Raw genomic sequence first — 20,588 nt, forward strand, 5'->3', positions numbered from 1 at the left:
AACCATTTCAATGTTTTTCCTCTTTTAAACTAATTGAATTAGAGTTGTAGGATGTATTACTTTAAGCTTTTGAATAACTTATCTTTCAAGGTTTGATTACATCTGATCTTCACATATAGTGAACTTGCCTCAAAGCATAAACAATCCGGATTGATAAGAAATAATTGTGTTAATTTAGGTACACAAATTATTTTTATAAGAAAATAAATAATAAGTTCTCTATGATGAACAAAAGTAATTTTATTCCATCTTCCTGCACGAGTTCTCATTTGTGTTCAATCATTTTTTGTAAAGATATCAATAAATGTACAACAAATTTTTTACAATGCACATTAGTACTTGTCCATATATGATCTTTTTTTAATATATATATACTAAAAAACTTGAATTTAATATATCAATTATTGTCAATAAACATTTAGAAACAGTTAAGTTGTTTACTTTGTCTGATATTTTGGGTGGACACTTCACCCATCGTGAGGAACTAGAAATCAAACTTATGATGATGATATGTTTGCTTTCAGGGCTTAATTGAGGGACTAGAAAGCGAACATATCATAATGATGTATTTGCTTTCAAGTCCTAAATAATAGGTGGAAGAAACGTACATATAAACAACTATACAATTTTTCTGAAAATTTACTGATAATATAATTAACCATAGAAATCTCCACTCTCAAACATCAATTATTATTTACTGGATTATGAAAACCAAAATATAACTTTTTCAATTTCAATTTAAGACCATGGCTAGCTTATTATTTAGGGAGACCAAATCTATTACTGATAATAAAAATAATTAAATTAAATTTGCGAAATAACTAAGTAGGTTTTTTTTTTTTCAATGCTATGAAGCCTTGATATCTAAGTCAGTCAATCAACCTAAGAATGACAAAATCAGTGTGGAGTTTTTTTTTGTACTGCACTGTGGAGAGTTTTTTGTTGTACTGTACCATTACTCTGTTGAGCATTAGGCGCATTTCGTCACATCCCTCCTAAATTCAACGGTACGGTGTTTTGACTTTCAAAATTTCGTATTGAGCCGGGATTATGTTTTCGATATGGTATTTTACAGTTATTATTTGGGTTCGGTGGAAGTGTAAAATTATGAGCAATTTTTCTGTTTTCCGAGTAGGATTCATGCTCATAGGAGGTCAACACGATCTGTAGCAATGGAAACGGGAACGGCAACGCCTCGCGCACACTCCAAATCACACGCTGCTAGATTCAGTTCTACAAGTTATCATATGCTTATGCCCATGGCTGCCTCCAAGCAAGCAGTGTCAGGTGTATTCTTGGCAGCAATCGTTATCTCCATCCTTGTTGTTAATCTTTTGTCAACAATGCCATATTCTGGACAGCATTTCATCCCATTTGCTCCCATGTATGTACGATATCCATCATTGACGGGCATTCATTTGATTTGATTTGATTTAATTTTGAGGTTTGGTTGATCTTACTTGATGATGCGGATCTGGAGCATAATCTAAATCTTTCCTCAGGTTGATCATCAATAGGAGAAAATATGTAGATATCTGGAATGTGGAGCAGCGTATTGTGGACTGGAAGCCCTGCCAATGGTGGAAAGCCAAGCCTTTAACACGTAGGTCACGATCTCACACACTATAAACCTAGTTGTTCATGTAAGACCATTTTACTTAATAAAGTGACACTATGTATTCGCTTTCATCTGAATTAGTGTGTATTATGTATTTTGACCTTGGATACTTTAAGTATGGCTTCATGCATTGGTTTGGAATTGAACTATTGAAATACAACAGCTCTGCCAGAGAAGAGCAATGGATACATCAAAGTGGAATGCTATGGTGGTCTCAATCAGATGCGAAGAGATGTATGTATTAAGAATGAGCTGCAATTGTTAAATAATGTAATATGAATAGTACTAGGATAGGACTGGCATAGGGAAGGGAGGTCTATTTGGTTCACTGGATTAGTCTGGCTAATAATAATTATCATTGGGAAGACAGACAGGCTTCATAATCGACATTGCAAATTATGTGTGGGTGTGTAAAGACGCTTACATCTTATTGTTGCTTGCAGTTATGTGATGGCGTTGGCATTGCTCGTCTATTAAATGCAACATTAGTTCTGCCAAACTTTGAAGTAGCTGCATATTGGAATGATACAAGGTTTTCTTGATCTCCACATAATACTTTTCTTTTTGGTCTTTATGCATTATAGTTAGTTATTCTCCATCAATTGCAGAAAATGACTGAATGATCATGTTTTTCAGTAGGATTGTTTGTAAATACCTAGTAACAACGTGCTAAGAAGTACTAGTAGAGTCATGATATAAGCTTGATCTGAGCTGCAGTAATAACTTTTGGAAACATTTTGGAATGGGCTTCAGGTTGATATCTGAAATCACTAATACCCTTTGCGTTTGGGGGATCAAGTATGCTGAAGCTAACTAAATTTGGTCCATTTCTACTCACAACAGCCTAGAGCTTGTTCATATGGCTGCTTGGCGCATACCCAGAACTACCTCTAGACACATTTAAATTTACAATGGTACCTACTTTGGTCTCGGTTGCCATTTACGCTATCATAGTCAGTTTATAACTTGATATTATATTGGCTACGGGATTCAAAAGGCTACCATGCATTCACTTTCTTGGTACAAGTATACAACAAGTAGGGACTTATGCAACCTATGGAGTAAATATGAAGAGATTCTTGGGGTGGATTCGTTTGAAACTGATTTCATGACTATTCACAGATCCTAAGTTCCACAGGACATATCTCCAAAACTGTAGCGATACAAATCTAAAACTTTTACTGGTTGTACCTCGAGATCTCTCCTTAGTCTCTTAAAAATTTCACAGTCTAGAGTGTCACAGAAAAAATTATAGCGAAAATGCCAAGTTCACTCATTTGAAACTAATTTCAAGACCATTCACAAACCATAACTTCCATAGTGGATATCTCTGAAAGCATAATTACACGGGGACGTGTCCCCGCAAAAAATCAGTCGTCCCCCAAGTTTAGGCGTTTCGGGGACTTTGGAACGCCTTTGGAACGTTCCTAATCACTAAGGGACGTAGTGACATTTACAACGTTCCCAAATCGTCCCTCTCAAACTTTGGAATGGCTGCTAGGGCATGTCTAGTCGGTCCTCGAGCCACCCATAAGCTAATTTGAGCATAACAAATAGAAAAATACTAGGTCACTTTACCTTTTTGCCATTTTTCTCACTGCGCTCGAGTTTTTGCTTCTCCACTTTACCCTTCTGGCTTCCATTGTTCTAACTTCTCCTATAGTTTGCTTTGCTTGTGACTTTACCCTCCCAGATTCCATTGTTACAGTGTGTGGTTACTGCTTACAGTCACAACTTAGCATGTGCTATAGCTTTCCAGACAATCACAACTCACGGATTGGTCTCATCATTCGATCTCTGTGTCAGTTGAAGGTCGAAGGTAAGCGACCAAGGTTTTTTCTCAGTTTGATTGGAGGTTGTAGGCCCAAGTTGAGGGCTCCGACTTAGCCTTAAGGCTATTGCAAGGTCTAGGTTTTTGGTGCAGTTTGAGGGCTTCTCTCAACAATCAAGAGATTCATTACAATTTTTTTTATAGTTTTTTTAAAAATTTATTTAAAAAAAAATTATGGTTCAAAATTGAAATATGGAATTCCCCAACATATTATGTTCCAGATGGACAACTCATCTCCATCTCCTCAATTTGAAATGAGACCAACTCCAAATACAATTGCTTTGTCCACTGAAAACATAGTGATCTAGAAGGATATAAAAGATGCTCAAAATTTGAAGTTGTCAAACATGATGGTAACAACGCCATTTTGAAGATCTCATCAATATGATTCCAATGGTGCTTGAATCACATCAAATGGAGTTTGTATGATGAAGTTATTACATCTTGAAGGTATTGACCAACAACATAAAAGTCAACCCTTGATGACACGTGGCAACATGGCAACTTGACATGTGGCAAGACCATACATGCTGGACTGATGACGTGATGCAGAGTTGGTAGAGCTTGGGCACAACACGTGGTAGTATGGCATTGACTGGGCAGTTGATTGGACCGTTGACTGTGTTCTCCTTTGAGATGACTCTAGGTCAGTTAATCATTCCATAGCATCTAAAATGTTTTGTTTGTTTTTAAAGTTTTTGGATGACCAATGTTATGAACAATTTGAAAATAGGTGATTAAGCCTTAATAGTTGCTAAGTTTGATGAAAGGGCTGCTATTTGCCTAAAATAGTTAGTTGATTTAAAATGAGTGAATAATAGAGTCTTGATGAAATATAACTTGCTAAATATTCAGATAGAATATTTGTTTGGTTATAAGAAAAGAATACAGACAAAGAACGTTTCCTGTAGAACAAAATATATTTAATCTAATGTAGATGGGTGTGACAATTAATTGATATAGAGGAGTTTCTAATAACATATAGTCTTATAAACTAGTCCCCAATTATTGTTTATAACTTCACAGGGGATTTAAGACTGATTGATGCTCAGTATGATCTTACCCAAATCTCTGCATAAAAGTCTTAAATACATGAAGAAAGACATAATGAAATAAGCACATAAGAAAAACTTACTAGCAGACAAACTATAGTAGGCAAATTCAGAATCCTTTCATTAACTTGAAGTAAATCTCTAGCTCTGTTACAATTCTGTTCTCAGTGCTCATCCAAGGGTTCAACCCTTAATAACTTGAAGGAGGAGTTATTTATACAAAATAAAAGTTCTTCTAGATATTTTTCAAACAAAATTAGTACAAAACTATAGGAATTTTAAAACTGCTAAGCGCTGGCACTATCCTTTAGGAATTTGTTGATGATGTGGTCCCCAAAAAGAGCTGCCCAGCTCTCTGTCAGTGGTTGATGAAAGTTACTCGATAACTTCAGACAATAGATCCCATCTGTCTTTACTTGGTATAGAAAGATTTACCAATTTCCTATAAACTTCATAAACCTCGGTGTACTTTTCAAAATTGAGCTTATTTACAAAAATGTGTTTAATCTCATGCTTAATTGTTAAGTCAAAATCTAAAGCCTCTAACATTTGTTTTCTTGTAATATGACCCTTTATGCCTGTAAAATTTGCTTTATCAGTTGCTATCATATAAAGCTTTTGGCAGTATTCTTCCAAACTGATCAACCTGTCATTTGGGGCCACTAATCTTGGTAGTCCTCTCTGATTGAGTAAATTAAACTTAAAATGAAACCTTTGAACATAAGTCTTCAAGGTTTGGCACTTAGTCTCTAACTGAGTCATAAAGTTATTTTTCTGCAAAACCTTCTTGATCTCCAAAATGGTTTCTGTTATGTCCAGAATCTGAATCTGCTCCAACTCGGCCCTGGTTTTTGAATTAAGAACTCTGATCATGTTTGTAGCTTCACTCGGTTTGTCCTTAAGAAGTTCTTTAACTTCTTCAATAACTATCTGACATCTGTTTATAAGTTCCTCTTGCTCAAAAATGATCTGTATGGAGGGCCATACTTTAGTTATGGCTTGACTAATATCTGCCCAAATGTTTTCCTTGGCTTGGGCCAAGGTTTGAGCCATTAATGACTCACTTTGCAACTCTTCTATCCTTTTGGTCAACCTGTGGGTCTTCTGCATTTCTTCAACATACAAAGTGTCATTTTTTATCTTCTGAACCTCCAGATTCTTAAATTTCTTGTGAAGCCTTTCATTTTCTTGTTTCTGGTGAGTCAGCTCCTGTAAGACTTTGTTCAAATCTCTTGCTGTTGATGTAGATTCTGCTGTGGCTGATGTCGATTCCCCTGTTGTTCTGGACACTGTAATAGGAATAGTTGTAATGGGAGCTATAGCTAACTGAGTAGATTGCTCTTTTTCCTTAAGCAATTTCTCAATTTGCTCTTCCATGGTCTTTATCTGTACATTTTGCTCAATGATCAGCTTGAACATTTCTTCCTTGTGTTGTTCACTTTTTGCTATCTCCTTGGTCTGAGGGTCCTCTGTAGAAGGCAATTTGAGCTGCTTCCTCAATGCTATAATATCTGCATTTTTCTTTTTGATAATATCTTTTGCAACTTTAACATCAGTAGGGTCATATCCAATTTTAATCACTAAGTCTTCTAATGACTTGACCCTGTTATCCTTTGCTAAAGATGATATCTTTTCAATCTTCAATTGTGACTGCACATTTGACAGAGCAGTTATGAGTTTTGACAATGTCATAGCAATATTGGTCATGTTAGAGAAAAGCATCTCACTAGATTGCCTATGCATGTCCATTTGATCAATTGGGTGTATTTGATTAGCATCAAAAGAAAATACAGTCTTCTTGTAATCAGAAGAAGCCTTGGGAAAAGACACTTGAGCTTGTAGAAATGCCATTTGCATTCTACCCTTTTCGTTGTCAAAAGTTGTCAACAACCTGTGCTGTGAAGTAGAAGTCTGCTTCCAAAACTGTGCATAAACATTTTCCTTTAAAGCTTCATTCTTCTGCTTAATTTCAAGGAAATTAGTGAAGATGTTTGGCTCCTCTGTTTCACTTGCTCCTGTAGATTGGGTGATTTCTAACAAATTCTGTGAAGATGAAGAAGAAGATGGAGTAATGATTACAGGTTCTTCTATCCCTGTAGAAACCTATGAATCATCCAAATTGATGATTATAGGGTCCTTCTAACCTTGAGTAGTAGTAGTGCCTTTGGAGTCAATCCTTGATTTCTTCTGATAATGAAAGAATTCCTTTTCTCCAATGACTGATGATGAAGATCTTTCTTTGGGCCTCTTGTCCTGCTTGCTGTGAGAAGTAGCAGCGTGAAGAGTAGAAGGAGGTAAAATTTGTTCTTCTTTTTCTTGAAGTGTATTCTCCTCCCATTGTTCTCGATTCTTGAACTTCTCAATCTCTGGTCTTGGTGTATGATTATAAGGCGTGGTTTTGAGTTCCACCCTTAAGTTGGAGATAATATTGAATGGGTCGTAAGACCAGGTGAAACTTGGTTGGAAACCCATTTGTTTGAGTATTGCATCTGCTTCTAAACCTGCTGATCTAGTATTACAAATGAATGATTCCACCTGTGACTTTATCTTAAACTGAGATTTCCTCTTCCCTGAAATAAAATGAAGTTCATCTATATTAATCATTTGCGTAATATATTCCAGAGAGAAAATTCTCATTGGAACATATTTGGGCAATTTATATGGAATCAATTCGCAGCCATATACTCTAGTCTCTGTATAGTTCTGGTAAAGATACCAGTCCCTTGTTTTAGCTTGATCATAGAGATGCAGGATCCTTTTGATTTCTAGACTGATCCTGGGTCCACTCTGGTTGCTGAGACGCTGTGCAACTAGGTGAATGAAACAACCAATGAAGTTTGAAAATTTGAACTTAGTTGAGTACTTCCTAATCAATGAGGTCCACTATGTGACTGCTTGATTCACTTGCTGATCATCCTGCTTGTGTAGAACAATAGGTAACCTGTCTCCCTGCTGAAAAATAATCATATGTACTAGCACAAAGGAGTATTTAAACACTCCTTCAATAGTAATATTCATCAATTGCTCATGCATAGTTTCAGCCAAGAATTGACTGTAATTATACATGAAGGCAGGTTTGTTTTCTTTAGAGAAAATGGATAGATAACCTAGAATAGATTCATCTACCCATTGATCTGTTTGGTAGCCTAACAAGCAAGAAACTAGGGAAATGATGTGTTTAGCTCTCTCAGGGAACATGGATGCTAGATAAGGAGGATTCCTTTTAGGGAGTTCAGCATCTTCTAGGAGAAAGATCTCAAAAATCCGAGTTCTTTGAGGGAAGGTGAGCTTATGATATAGGTCCATTAATACTGCAGTGGAGAAAAAGCTAAAGGAATCATTTTCAGGGATCAGAAGCATCTTGTTGATAATTTTTGGGGCTATAGATATCAGAATGCCCCCATTCTGAGCTACCGCGGTTCTCTGCAAAGGGTTATGCTTAGCTTAGCACCACATGACTAGACCAAGAAAAGAATGGGTTTGAGGAAACATGTATAGGGGCAAAAGGGATTCCCATAGATTTATTTCGTCTTTAGAATCAATATAGGTTTGTTTAAGCCAATTGTGTAATTCGAACATGTCGAATTCACACTGTGTCTGTGATTTTGAAAAACTGGTCAGCTAATGGAATGTGATCCAAGTCTAAGGCATCAGAGGCTTTTGGGTTTTCCTGTGATGAAGAAGAATTGGAAGATGGTTGATCTTTTCTCTTAGGAGCCATGGTTACGCAATTGTAATGAAGGATAACAGAAAATAGGAGCACGAATACCTTAAGGTGATGCGTACTGGTTGTAAGCTCGACAATGTTGTAGAATGTAAAACAGGAACAGTGAACTCAATCAAACAGTGAAAAGAGAAATTTAGGAAAAATGGTGTAACGGGGCGAGGGGATTATTTATAATAGGGATAAGTTTACCGTTACGGTAAAGTTGTTACTGATTGGGGAAATGGGCATTTAATGCAGAGGGAGAATGTAATATTCCTAATTAGCCATGGTTAATTAGAATATTCGATTTTGCTCAATTTTGCCTTCTATAGTTATTTGTAAATAAAAAGGTGAGGAAAAGGGGACATAACTCATTTTTAGAATAAAAGTCACTTCCTAGTAGCACAATGTTGTGACTTAAAGGGGAGCCAAGGGGGCCAAAGGACCACACAGAGATGGGGCCCACGCAGACACTTGGAGGGACTGCGCAGATGGAAAGGGAACACGTGGCAAGAGGGGATTACGCTGGAGGAGGTGAGCCTTGGGATTGGGAGAGGCCAATGCTATAAAGGAGAGAGGAGCCCCCTCGTTTTGTCATTCGATTATGAGCATTTCAGCTAGTCACTTCGACTTGGAGCACGTCACTGTTTAGCCTGTATGCAACACTGTTTAGTGCACTGAGTTTCTCCGTTCGGAGATCTCACCCTTAGCCCCAGGGGACTTCGAGTGCCTACTCGGGCAAGGTATTTTCAACAGTCTTTTTGCAGTAGTTTTGATCTTTGGCATTGAGGTGGAGCTGAGCATTGGAAGACTGCACAGTCTTGAGAGAGAGGGACGTAGTTCTTCTGGGAGCAGTTCCGGATTGAGGATTTGTGGAGGAGTTGAGCTGGGATATTGAGCAAGGGATCAGCTCTTGCATATTGGAGTGGTTTGGCAGAGTTTCAGGCACTATTTTGGAGGATTCTACTCAATGGCAGCGCATAGCCTTGAGGGATTGTGTGATTCCCCAAGGGGGCAATTTTCGAGGGTCGGCCATTTCAGAAAAGCTTTCTGGGTTTTCTGAGTAGGGGTGGATTCCAGAGTTTCAGCGTTTTCTGAGGAGGGGAACAACCCCAAATCCTCATTTGATTTCCAGTAGTAACAGCAACACGACAGTTTTCCAGTAGCATCCACGCAGAGGCCATTCCTTTGTTATTCTGAGTGTATTTCTTCACTTGCCTGGTGCAAGTTGAGGTGCCATCCTTCTGATCACTTCTTGTACTCATTCCATTACTCAGTATAATAAAATGGCTTAGCATTTCTCTCTACATTTCTCGAGTATCTCCCTATATTTCTTGCTTATATAATTATATGTTACACCAATGTTATTTTTATCATTTTGAGTTTCCCGGTTATTATATTATTTGTGCGTATTTTGTTGGAGTTTACTGGGGTTTTGGGGAAAATCTCTGAAATGGGATATTACAGTGGTATCAGAGCATAGATCTGGCTCAACCTGTGGAGCTAGCAATCTATGACACCGGGGGAAAAGCCCTAAATCTGTTACAGAGGTAGGAGATACAGAGACGCTGGGCGTAGGTTGGAGAACACCTATGGAGAGGGAGACTGTGTTCCGGTGGTGGACGCAGAACAGGAGGAGCCTGTGGTGGATGCAGGACAGGAGGAGCCTGTGGTGGATGCAGAGCAGGAGAATCCGATGGCAGATGATGACGGGAAGAAATTTGCGGACATGCTTCTCAAATCAGTGCAGGATCTGTCGAGGCAGATCGAGGTGATGGGGCAGAGATTCACGGCAGTGGAGTCTAGACAGCGTGAGAGCCCACGAGTTTTCCAGGTTGGAGAGGGATCGGGTGCATCTCACCATTTGCCAAAGCAGGGTGCCACTCAGCGTGATACTACTCAGCAAGTGGCCTCACATGCCCCTATATGCTCTACCATGCCCACTTTCCTAGGAGTAGATACGGGGGTCGGAGCACAGCGGGAGGCAGAATCCGGTCATATGGGCTATTATTTTGGGGAGTACCAGGCCTATGGGCAGGAGTTCAGGGATGCTCTCTCATTCAGAGACTTTGTTCAGCTCCAGCGGGATAGTAGACCCCGTGACCGTCACAGAGGATATTGACATTATCATGATGGAGACACCCATCACACTACTAGTAGTTTTCACTTGCCTACGTTTGATGGCTCATCAAACAGTTCGACAAGGTCTTGGGTGGAGAAGCTGGACATCTATTTCCAGCTTAACCAGATGTCGGAGACAGAGGCCATCAAGGTGGCGAAATTACATTTGGATGGTGAGGCCCAGGATTGGTGGTTCCATGGGATGGTTACACTCGGGCATTCCACAGTGACGACGCATGCCGAGTTCACCAGGAGATTGATGGAGAGGTTTGACCGGAGGGATCCGGAACAACACTTGAACAACACTTTGTTGAGCTGACGAGGCTCAAACAGACAGGGAGCCCAGAGACCTACATTGCGGACTTTTTGATGGTTTCAGTGATGGTGCCAGATCTATCCACGAACGGAGGATCTACATGTATGTTGAGGGGTTAGCAGAGCCACTTCGGGGTCTAGTCAGATCTGCTAGACCAACAGCCCTTCAGGATGCTATTAGCAAGACCTGGGACTTACAAGATGTCTTACTCGGGACCTGGACACCTTACCCCCAGCGAAAAGCTTTTCAGCCTAAGGGGAAGGATGTGAGGATTTCGCCTCCGAAGGGAAATCCAGGACGAGTACAACTTGATGATGATGCCAGGAGGGAGTTGAAGAAGAAGCAGTTGTGCTTCACCTGTCAGGAGCCTTGGGCACCAGGACATAGATGTGCTACTGGCAAAGCACATTTTATTGAGTTCTTCTCCGAGAGAAGCGGGGAAGAGGATGAGGAGCATGATGTGGAGGTAGGAGATAGTCATGCCATGCAGGGTCCCTTGCTGCCTCCACCACTAGCAGCAGGTGGTGCAGCTTTTGCACCTACCGGAGGAGCCCTTGCACCTACCGGAGGAGCCCTTGCAGCATTGCGAGGAGTTCCCAAGTATTTGACGCTGCGCGTACGGGGGACAGTACGTGGCTAGTGAGTATTAGTTTTGGTTGACAGTGGGGCCACCCACAACTTCATCGATGCACAGATGGTTGAGCGGAGAGGTATACCGACAGAGAGCTTCGATGGATTTTTAGTTTTGGTCCCAGGAGATCAGACCATGGTGTGTGCTCGTTATGTTCCAGAGTTATCAATGACGATGGGCACCTACACACAGATTGACCACTTCTTTGTGGTCAATATTCCAGACACCAACATAGTACTGGGTGTTTAGTGGCTCATCACTCTGGGGAAGGTCACTACAGATTGGAAGGCCCTAGAGATGGAGTGGGATGATGAGAAGACAGGGAGGCATGAGAAGATACGGGGACAGCACACATACCCACCTCAGACTGTTTCAGCTCATCGGATGGAGGCAGTCTTCCGGAAGGGAGACATCGAGTGGGCAATGGAGCTGCGTGCATCAGACGCAGGGACTACAGGGCAGACGGTGCACCTAGAGATACAGGCCATCCTTGACCAGTATGCCATAGTGTTTGGGGAGATTCCTCTGGGACAACCACCAGACCGGGGGTTTGAGCACACCATTGAGCTTGAGCAGGGCATACAGGCAGTGATTACTACCCCCTATAGGCATCCCAAGGCCTATCGGGATGAGATTGAGTCGACCATTCAAGAGTCGCTGGCTCTTGGGCACATTCGGCCGAGCACGAGTCCTTTTGCTTCTTCCGTGGTGTTGGTGAAGAAGAAGGACGACACATTGAGGATGTGCATTGACTACAGGGCCCTGAATAAGAAGACCCCGAAGAACAGATACCCCATACCCAGGATCGATGAGTTGATGGATGAGTTGAGAGGAGCACGGTTCTTCTCAAAGATTGATTTGAGATTTGGGTACCATCGGATTCGCGTGAGGGAGCAGGACATTCCCAAGACTGCCTTCAGGTGTCACTATGGGCAATTTGAGTTTTTGGTGATGTCCTTCGGGCTAACCAACGCCCTAGCTACATTTCAGTCTTGCATGAATCACATCTTCTGCAGTCACTTAAGGAAGTTTGTGTTGGTGTTCTTTGATGATATCCTCATTTACAGCAGGACTTGGGAGGAGCATCTCCAGCACATTGAGACATTATTGCGCATCTTGGAGGAGCAACAGTTCTATGCCAAGCTCTCCAAATGTGAGTTCGGGTTGACGGAGAGGTTATACTTAGGACACATCATAGGAGTGGACGGAGTGAGGGTCCATGAGGAGAAGATCAGGGCCATTAGAGATTGGCTGGAGCCGAGAAACGTGAACGAACTTCGAGGATTCATTGGCATTTGTACTTACTACCGGAAGTTCGTCAAGGGTTTCTCACAACTTGCTACACCCCTAACAGATTTGACGAGGAAGGGTGCATTCAGTTGGTCGGATATAGCGCAGCGAGCCTTTGACAGGCTCAGGGAGGTTATGAGCAGCTGCCCAGTGCTTGCATTGCCAGATTTTACGCAGCCATTTGTTTTGGAGTGTGATGTGTCGGGAGAGGGGATCGGCGTAGTGTTGATGCAGGGAGGTCACCCTATAGCCTTTGAGAGCCGGAAGCTCCTTTCGCACGAGAGGTTGTATTCTATATACGATAAGGAGATGTTGTCCATCATGCATGCATTGGCTAAGTACTGGCAGTATTTGGTGGGTAACAGGTTCAGGGTGAGGACTGATCACAACAACCTCAAGTTCTTTTTGGAGCAGAAGCAACTACAGGAGAGGCAGCATAAGTGGATCAGCAAGATCCAAGCATATGACTTTGACATTGAGTATGTCAAGGGTAAGAACAACATGGTAGCAGATGCCCTTTCGTGTAGGCCAGCCGCGTTGTCTCTTATGAGCTTGGACGCAGACTGGAGGGCTCGACTCTTAGTAGAGTACTCCAAGGACAGATTTGCATGTGAGGTTCTGGATGGGCATGTGGTGGATGACAGGTACATGGTGGTCGATAAGATCATCTACTACAGGGACCGGATCTTCTTGACTGAGGGGTCTCAGCTCAAGAAGAAGATACTTCAGGCGTCACATGATTCACCATTGGCAGGTCATCAGAGGTTTACCAAAACCTACAGGGCCATTAGAGAGAGGTTCTCATGGAAGGGCCTCAAAGAGGACGTACTCCAGCATGTTCGGGAGTGCGATGTTTGCCAGAGGAACAAGGGGGAGATGAACCATCCAGCAGGACTATTGCAGCCTCTTCCCATTCCGGAGGGGAAATGGGAGTGTATTTCGATGGACTTCATCACTGGGTTGCTCATGGTACAGGGCAAGGATTGCATCTTTGTCGTTGTTGGTCGGCTGACAAAGTACTCACACTTTTTCGCCATATCCGCACACCACGCAGTAGCGCAGGTGGCCGAGCTGTTCTTCAGAGAGATTTTCAGGTTACGTGGTCTTCACAAGACCATCACTAGTGATAGGGACAACCGTTTCATGGGCAGATTTTGGTAGGAGCTTTTCCGATTGGTGAGGACGGAGTTGACACCGAGTACTAGTTATCATCTACAGACGGATGAGCAGACAGAGATAGTTAACAAGTGGCTGGAGGGCTACTTGCGTAACTATGTCAGTGGATAGCAGCGAGCATGGCTGAAGTGGTTGCATCTGGGGGAGTACTGCTACAACACTACACATCACATGTCCATCGGCCATTCTATGCTTTGTATGGATATCATCCTTTGTCTTTTGCTGACGTGATGTTTGGTGCTAGCAAGGCTCCGAGAGCCAAGATTTGTATCCGAGAGAGTCAGGATATTCTCCGAGCTCTCAAGGATAACATGGCTATAGCGCAGAACCAGCAGAAGCTGTATGCTGACAGGGGTCGGGTGGAGAGACAGTTTGAGGTAGGAGACTTGGTCTACCTACGATTACAGCCATACCGATAGTCGTCACTGAAGCAGAAGGGGGCTGAAAAGCTCAAGCCCCGCTTTTATGGGCCATACAGGGTGATACGTAGGATTGGGCAGGTAGCATACGAGTTGGAGCTGCCCCAAGGCAGCAAGATGTTGGAAATACTGAGGGGGGGGTGAATCAATATTTCTTTTTCCCACTATTGTTTTACCAGTTAAAACATATATATTCAGAACACAATATGAACAACAAGAATAAATGCTTTTATTAATATAACTGTGCAGTAAAATAAATACAATATATAGATGGTCACAATCGGTTGCCAAGCTCCAACTTGGACTTTGGTGAGGCTCCAACCTCCAGAGCACCAACTCTATTTTCCCAAGACACCAATCTTGGACTTAAGAGCACCAACTCTATTTTCCCAAGACACCAATCTTGGACTTAAGAGCACCAACTCCCAAGGACTTCAATCCTTCTTGCTTTTGAGGCACTAACCCCAAGGACTCCAATCCAATCTCACTTCTGAGGCACCAGCCTCAAAGACTCCCATCCTTCTCACTTTTAAGGCTCCAACTCCAAGGACTCCAATCCTTCTGCTCTCAGAACTCTTCTTTGCTGAGTTCTGTCTATTTACAGCTTCACTGTAGTCTCCAAACTACAGTATCAATGACAACCATGTCTTCTTATGGATGAGTCTTCACAGCTCTGCACACTGCCCACGCGTAGTCTCCAATAGCCTTTTCTGCTGCTGCTGCCTCTGTAACTTCCGCTGCTTCTGCAGCCTCTACAGCCTCCGCTGCTTTTACTACCTCACACTCTGGTTCTTCACCCCGACAACAGCTCCAACAGTGTTCAACAGTCGCAACAGTGTTCACTAGCAATTCAAACAATGCTCCACCACCTCTGCTGCTTCTGCTACCTCATATTCTGGTTTTTTTTCAACAACCATCACACACATGCAGTCCTCTATTTACTGTTTTATGCATACCTATCTTTGTCCATTTGTTTCCTCTTTCTCGCTGGCTCTTCGGCTTCCTTCTCGCCTGCTTCAGCTTCCTCACTTGTTGGCTTGTTTGTCGCTGTAGCTTCCTCTGTCCATTCGTTTTCACAGGACACGTTGAATCAATGAGCAAGGATCGAGTCATCCGTAGAGAACACAAGTTAAAAAACTTGTAACAGCGCTGCTTTGCCAATGATTGTGGGCATACACAGGGATGGCATTTTTTAACGGACAGCCACGTCCTTATCATAATCATAATCGCCATGATTTGGTCTCCCGCACTATCGGGACTGTTCCTCACAGTATTTTCGCCTCCACACTTAAGAATCGGAGCCACCCTTTTATCACCGCTTTTATGTCTATCGAAAGCTTTCCTTAGGCTATGTGCCTTCTATAAACCTTGGACTTACTTAGAATCAGAGCCACCTTTTTATCGGCGCTTTTAATCACCCATCGGAAGCCACCGCCCAACCACGTGTTAACTATCGGGCTAAGCTTTAAAGCCCCACGAAAATGCACATATACAAATATATGGCCAACACTATAAAACCCCGCGGTCACATATATTTTAATACACGGGAACCCATGTAATTCTGCTCAATATGAACATTCGCGGATTTCAAATCTTATCCGCCTGCCTTTATAATTATTGGCGGGTCCGGATTTCGACAATCCCAATTAATCCCTTAACTCCGACCTCCGACGCCCTTGCGGACCCGATATGCCAATTACATCCCTTCCTAAAATGACTTCGGGTCCGGGATGTCGGGGTTATCGCGGCCTCTTGCGATGCGATAGTTCTGTGGACCCGACGGCCCTCTATACTCTGCTTCTTAATGATTTCGGGTCCGGCTTTTCGGCAGGTTCGCATCGGCAGTTTTGTAATACAAAGGGTCTGCGGACCCGACGCTCCTTTAGGTTCTGTTTTATAATATTTCGGCTCCGGGTCCTTCGGCGATTTCGCTGATCGCTACCTCCGAAATGATACAAGTCCTCCGCGGACCCGATATGCTTTCTATTTTGCTTGATAAGAGTTTCGGCTCCGGGTCCTTCGGCGATTTCGCTGATCGCTACCTCCGAAATGATACAAGTCCTTCGCGGAACCGATATGCTTTCTATTTTGCTTGATAAGAGTTTTGGCTCCGGATTTCGCTGATGCGATAAGGATTCTCTGCTCCGCGGACCCGATATGCTTTCTATTTTGCTTGATAAGAGTTTCGGCTTCGGATTTCGGAGCTTGCACCTTGAACATTTTCGACGACTCCAAGGGACTTTCGCCGATGCGATAAGGATTCTCTGCTCCTCTGCGATTTCTTTTGGACCGTTGATCTGACAGATCAAACGACTCCTATGTTCTCCCGCTTTGATGAAAGTTTGGCTTTAAACACAACTATATATATATGAAGTATTGTCTTCGATATGGCTCCTCTGCTCTGACACTCTTTCGGTATGGCATATATATATGCTCTGTTCCATTTGTTCTGTTTGCTCCTGTAGCTCTGCTAACTCTGTCTGCTCCATTGCTCCTCTTCTTTGGCATATATGTATGGTCTATAAGTATGGCTCCGATAGCTCCTCCGATGGCTCCTCTTGCTCCTGTAGCTCCTCCGATGGCTCTGTGTGCACCTCCTCTTTGGCATATACCGATGGCTCTATATATATTGCTCCTCTTGGCTCCTCTTGCTCCATTTGCTCCTCTCGGTCCATTTGCTCCATTTTCTTCGATATACCTGTTTTATAGGCAACGTTCCTCTTGCTTTGACATGGCTCTCCGATGGCTTGGTGGCTTTGTCTGCTCCTCTCGTCTCCATCTACTCCTCTTGGCTTGGCAGTGTCTTTCAAAGACCACCTCCTTGCATATATGTCTGTTTCCGCATATATATATATATATATATATATATATATGGCTCGGCTATCCTGATGGCCTTTGCTCCTGTCTCTTCATGAATCTGCTCTGCATCCCCTTGGCTTCATGTCATCCTCTAGTATCCAGAATATTGCCATATTGACATCAATGACAACCTAGTTCAACACAAGATTCATAACGTTTTTCACGTATCATGCTTGAAGAAGGCATTGGGACAACATCTGATAGTGACAGATGAGCTACCACCCACAGATGATGAGGGGCATTTGGTGTTGCAGCGAGAGGCTATTATTGATATTAGGGAGAGGCAACTACGGAGCAGGATGGTCTGGGAATTCTTGGTGAGGTGGAAGAATTTACCGGATGAGGATGCCACTTGGGAGAGTGAGAAAATTTTGCGGCATCCATCACTTCAGTTGCTTGAGGACAAGCAACATTTTGCCGGGGGAGACTGTGATATTCCTAATTAGCCATGGCTAATTAGAATATTCGATTTTGCTCAGTTTTGCCTTCTATAGTTATTTGTAAATAAAAAGGTGACGAAAAGGGGACATAACTCACTTTTAGAATAAAAGTCACTTCCTAGTAGCACAACGTTGTGACTTAAAGGGGAGCCAAGGGGGCCAAAGGACCACGCAGAGATGGGGCCCACACAGACACTTGGAGGGACTGCGCAGATGGAAAGGGAACACGTGGCAAGAGGGGATTACGCTGGAGGAGGTGAGCCTTGGGATTGGGAGAGGCCAATGCTATAAAGGAGAGAGGAGCCCCCTCATTTTGTCATTCGATTATGAGCATTTGAGCTAGTCACTTCGACTTGGAGCACGCTCGCTGTTTAGCCTGTTTGCAGCACTATTTAGTGCACTGAGTGTCTCCGTTTGGAGATCTCACCCTTAGCCCTGGGGGACTTCGAGTGCCTACTCGGGCAAGGTATTTTCAACAGTCTTTTTGCAGTAGTTTTGATCTTTGGCATTGAGGTGGAGCTGAGCATTGGAAGACTGCACAATCTTGAGAGAGAGGGATGCAGTTCTTCTGGGAGCAGTTCCGGATTGAGGATTTGTGGAGGAGTTGAGCTGGGATATTGAGCAAGGGATCAGCTCTTGCATATTGGAGTGGTTTGGCAGAGTTTTAGGCAGTATTTTGGAGGATTCTAATCAGTGGTAGCGCAGGGCCTTGAGGGATTGCGTGATTCCCCAAGGGGGCCATTTTTGGGGGTCGTCCATTTCAGAAAGCTTTTTGGGTTTTTCTGGGTTTTCTGAGTAGGGGCGGATTCCAGAGTTTCAAAGTTTTCTGAGGAGGGGAAAAACCCCAAATCCTCATTTGATTTCCAGTAGTAGCAGCGACACGACAATTTTCTAGTAGCATCCACGCAGAGGCCATTCCTTTGTTATTCTGAGTGTATTTCTTCACTTGCCTGGTGCAAGTCGAGGTGCCATCCTTCTGATCACCTCATGTACTCATTCCATTACTCAGTATAATAAAATGGCTTAGCATTTCTCTCTGCATTTCTCGAGTATCTGCCTATATTTCTTGCTTATATAATTATATGTTACACCACTATTATTTTTATCATTTCGAGTTTCCCAGTTATTATATTATTTGTGCGTATTTGGTTGGAGTTTACTGGGGTTTTGGGGAAAATCTCTGAAATGGGATATTACAGAGAAGAACATTAACGGGAGGAAATGGATAGCGGGTAACGGATCGGCGACAACAGATAGGGACACGCGACATGCAACAATTGGAAGCGGAAGGCGTGGGAAGATATTACTGTTGACGCGGTATCGGGAGGCGTGGGAAAACAGATATGCGGATTTCAAAGTGGGGGTGGTGGTAAGTGGTAATGAGTGAGGGCGGTGCGAAGCGTGGGGGAGGTGACACATAGCAGGGGGCCCGTGTGGATAAAACTGCTTTTTGCACCCCCGCTTGCCGTTAACACATATCATAGCGAGGGGGTGTGAAATGGCTTCCCCGCCGTTTATTTGGGAGGGAAGTGGATCACTGTCCATTTGAGTTTGATCTTTAGCGCTTCACGACAAAATCACTTTTGTTGTTTATGACTTTGACTAAAAGCATTTCAATGTTTATTTACACAAAAATTAATCACCGTTTTTAAAGGTAATTAAGTCCTAATTAAAACTTAATCTAACTTTGGCGCATTTAGACTAGTAGCCATTATTTGCCTAATTCACTTGTAATCCTAATCTAATACAACTTTGGCCAAACTTTGAGCATATTAGGCCATTAATTTATCTATTCTATCCTATCTTCTAGTGTTCGACCAAGATTAAACAGTTTGGTGAACTTATTCTCTAATCTAAAACTTAAATTTAAATGATTTGATCAAGATTAAACTGTATGATCCAAATCAGAAGAAAATGTTGTGGCATGTAAACAAGCTGCACACAAAACCTTGATTTATTACAATGCAATTTATTTCTATGAAGTGGCATTTAAACATGCACAACTATACAAATTTTGATTTTCTTTTGATGGGGTTTTATTTCATCTCTATTTTTATTTTTATTTATTTATTTTCTATTTTTTCATATTTCCATTTTTATTCTTTATTTTTTCATACCCTCTTTTATAAATAAAAAAACTAACTTATCAAAAATAAATCATGTTACAACATCGGCCTCAACTGGGGACTGCTTCCTCTTGCAGGTTGCAGAGAACTTGCAGATCCATGTGCCTTCTCCTCAGGCTAATGGGGTCTCTGTTGAAACAAATACACACTCCATGTAAAATAAACTCTCCGGTATTTATACAATGATGAATGAATGAAAACCTCTCAATACTGAAGTGCTTCAAGTATTTCCCATTGACACGCAATGAGGAATACTCTCTCTCCAAATTCTGCAGGATGAAAGTGTTATTACCCTTAACCTCAACAATGCTAAAAGGTCCCAACCAGAGGTTGTCAAACTTGCCATGTTTTCCTTTGTCTTCTCTTCTAGCATCCCATCTTAGTACCGAATCACCTTCCCTAAAATTTCTTTCCCTAGATTTCTTATCAAACAAGCTTTTCATTTTACTCTGATATTTCTTAAGCTTGTAATGAACTTCATCTCTATCCTCATTTAGTTCTATATGATCTGATTTATTCTTCGAGAGAAATCATCAGGCTCTTCATTTGACTCTTGTAAAAACTTCATGACAGGAAAAGCTAAATGTGTGGGAAATATAGCTTCTTTACCATAAATGAGCTGAAAAGGGGATTTACCTGTCGATCTTTTTGGTGAAATCCTGTTGGCCCAAAGTGCATAAATGAGATGACTGTCCCAACTCCTTTTATGATCCTCCAATGTTTTCTTTATAACTTTAACCAAACTTTTATTCGAGGACTCTGCCAGTCCATTTCCCTGTGGATAGTATGGAGTAGAATGATGCAACAAGATTTGATATTTCTAACAGAACTCAATCATCTTAGTACTGTTGAATGTTGCTGCATTGTCTGTCACTATTTGCCTGGGGCATCCAAATCTAGACAATATGTATTCTTCAATAAATTTGATAACAACAATATCAGTTGCATTTCTGACTGGAATGGCCTCTACCCATTTGGTAAAGTAATTTGTAGCAGTCAATAT

The 20,588-nt window shown here is 42.0% G+C and overlaps 1 protein-coding gene across 5 annotated transcripts in view; it reads left to right on the forward strand.

Annotated features, from left to right (window-relative positions):
- The first annotated feature begins 870 nt into the window (after nucleotides 1-870).
- The window catches only part of LOC149238759 (O-fucosyltransferase 13-like), a 232,106-nt gene continuing 212,388 nt past the window's right edge, over nucleotides 871-20,588 (forward strand). For 4 of the 5 annotated variants that reach the window (XM_089373185.1, XM_089373187.1, XM_089373183.1 and 1 more), the window contains exons 1-5: nucleotides 871-1,007; nucleotides 1,136-1,384; nucleotides 1,503-1,603; nucleotides 1,782-1,852; nucleotides 2,062-2,150. In XM_089373185.1, the coding sequence (XP_089229311.1) occupies nucleotides 1,173-1,384; nucleotides 1,503-1,603; nucleotides 1,782-1,852; nucleotides 2,062-2,150 (473 nt within the window). In that variant the 5' untranslated portion in view covers nucleotides 871-1,007; nucleotides 1,136-1,172. The remainder of the gene's footprint in view (nucleotides 1,008-1,135; nucleotides 1,385-1,502; nucleotides 1,604-1,781; nucleotides 1,853-2,061; nucleotides 2,151-20,588) is intronic. The other variant, XM_089373184.1, reaches the window with a different exon arrangement.

Source organism: Pinus tabuliformis, chromosome 8 (genome assembly GCF_031772625.1).
Source record: "Pinus tabuliformis cultivar Carrire ecotype Pingquan chromosome 8, CPIR1, whole genome shotgun sequence".
Lineage (NCBI taxonomy): Eukaryota > Viridiplantae > Streptophyta > Pinopsida > Pinales > Pinaceae > Pinus > Pinus tabuliformis.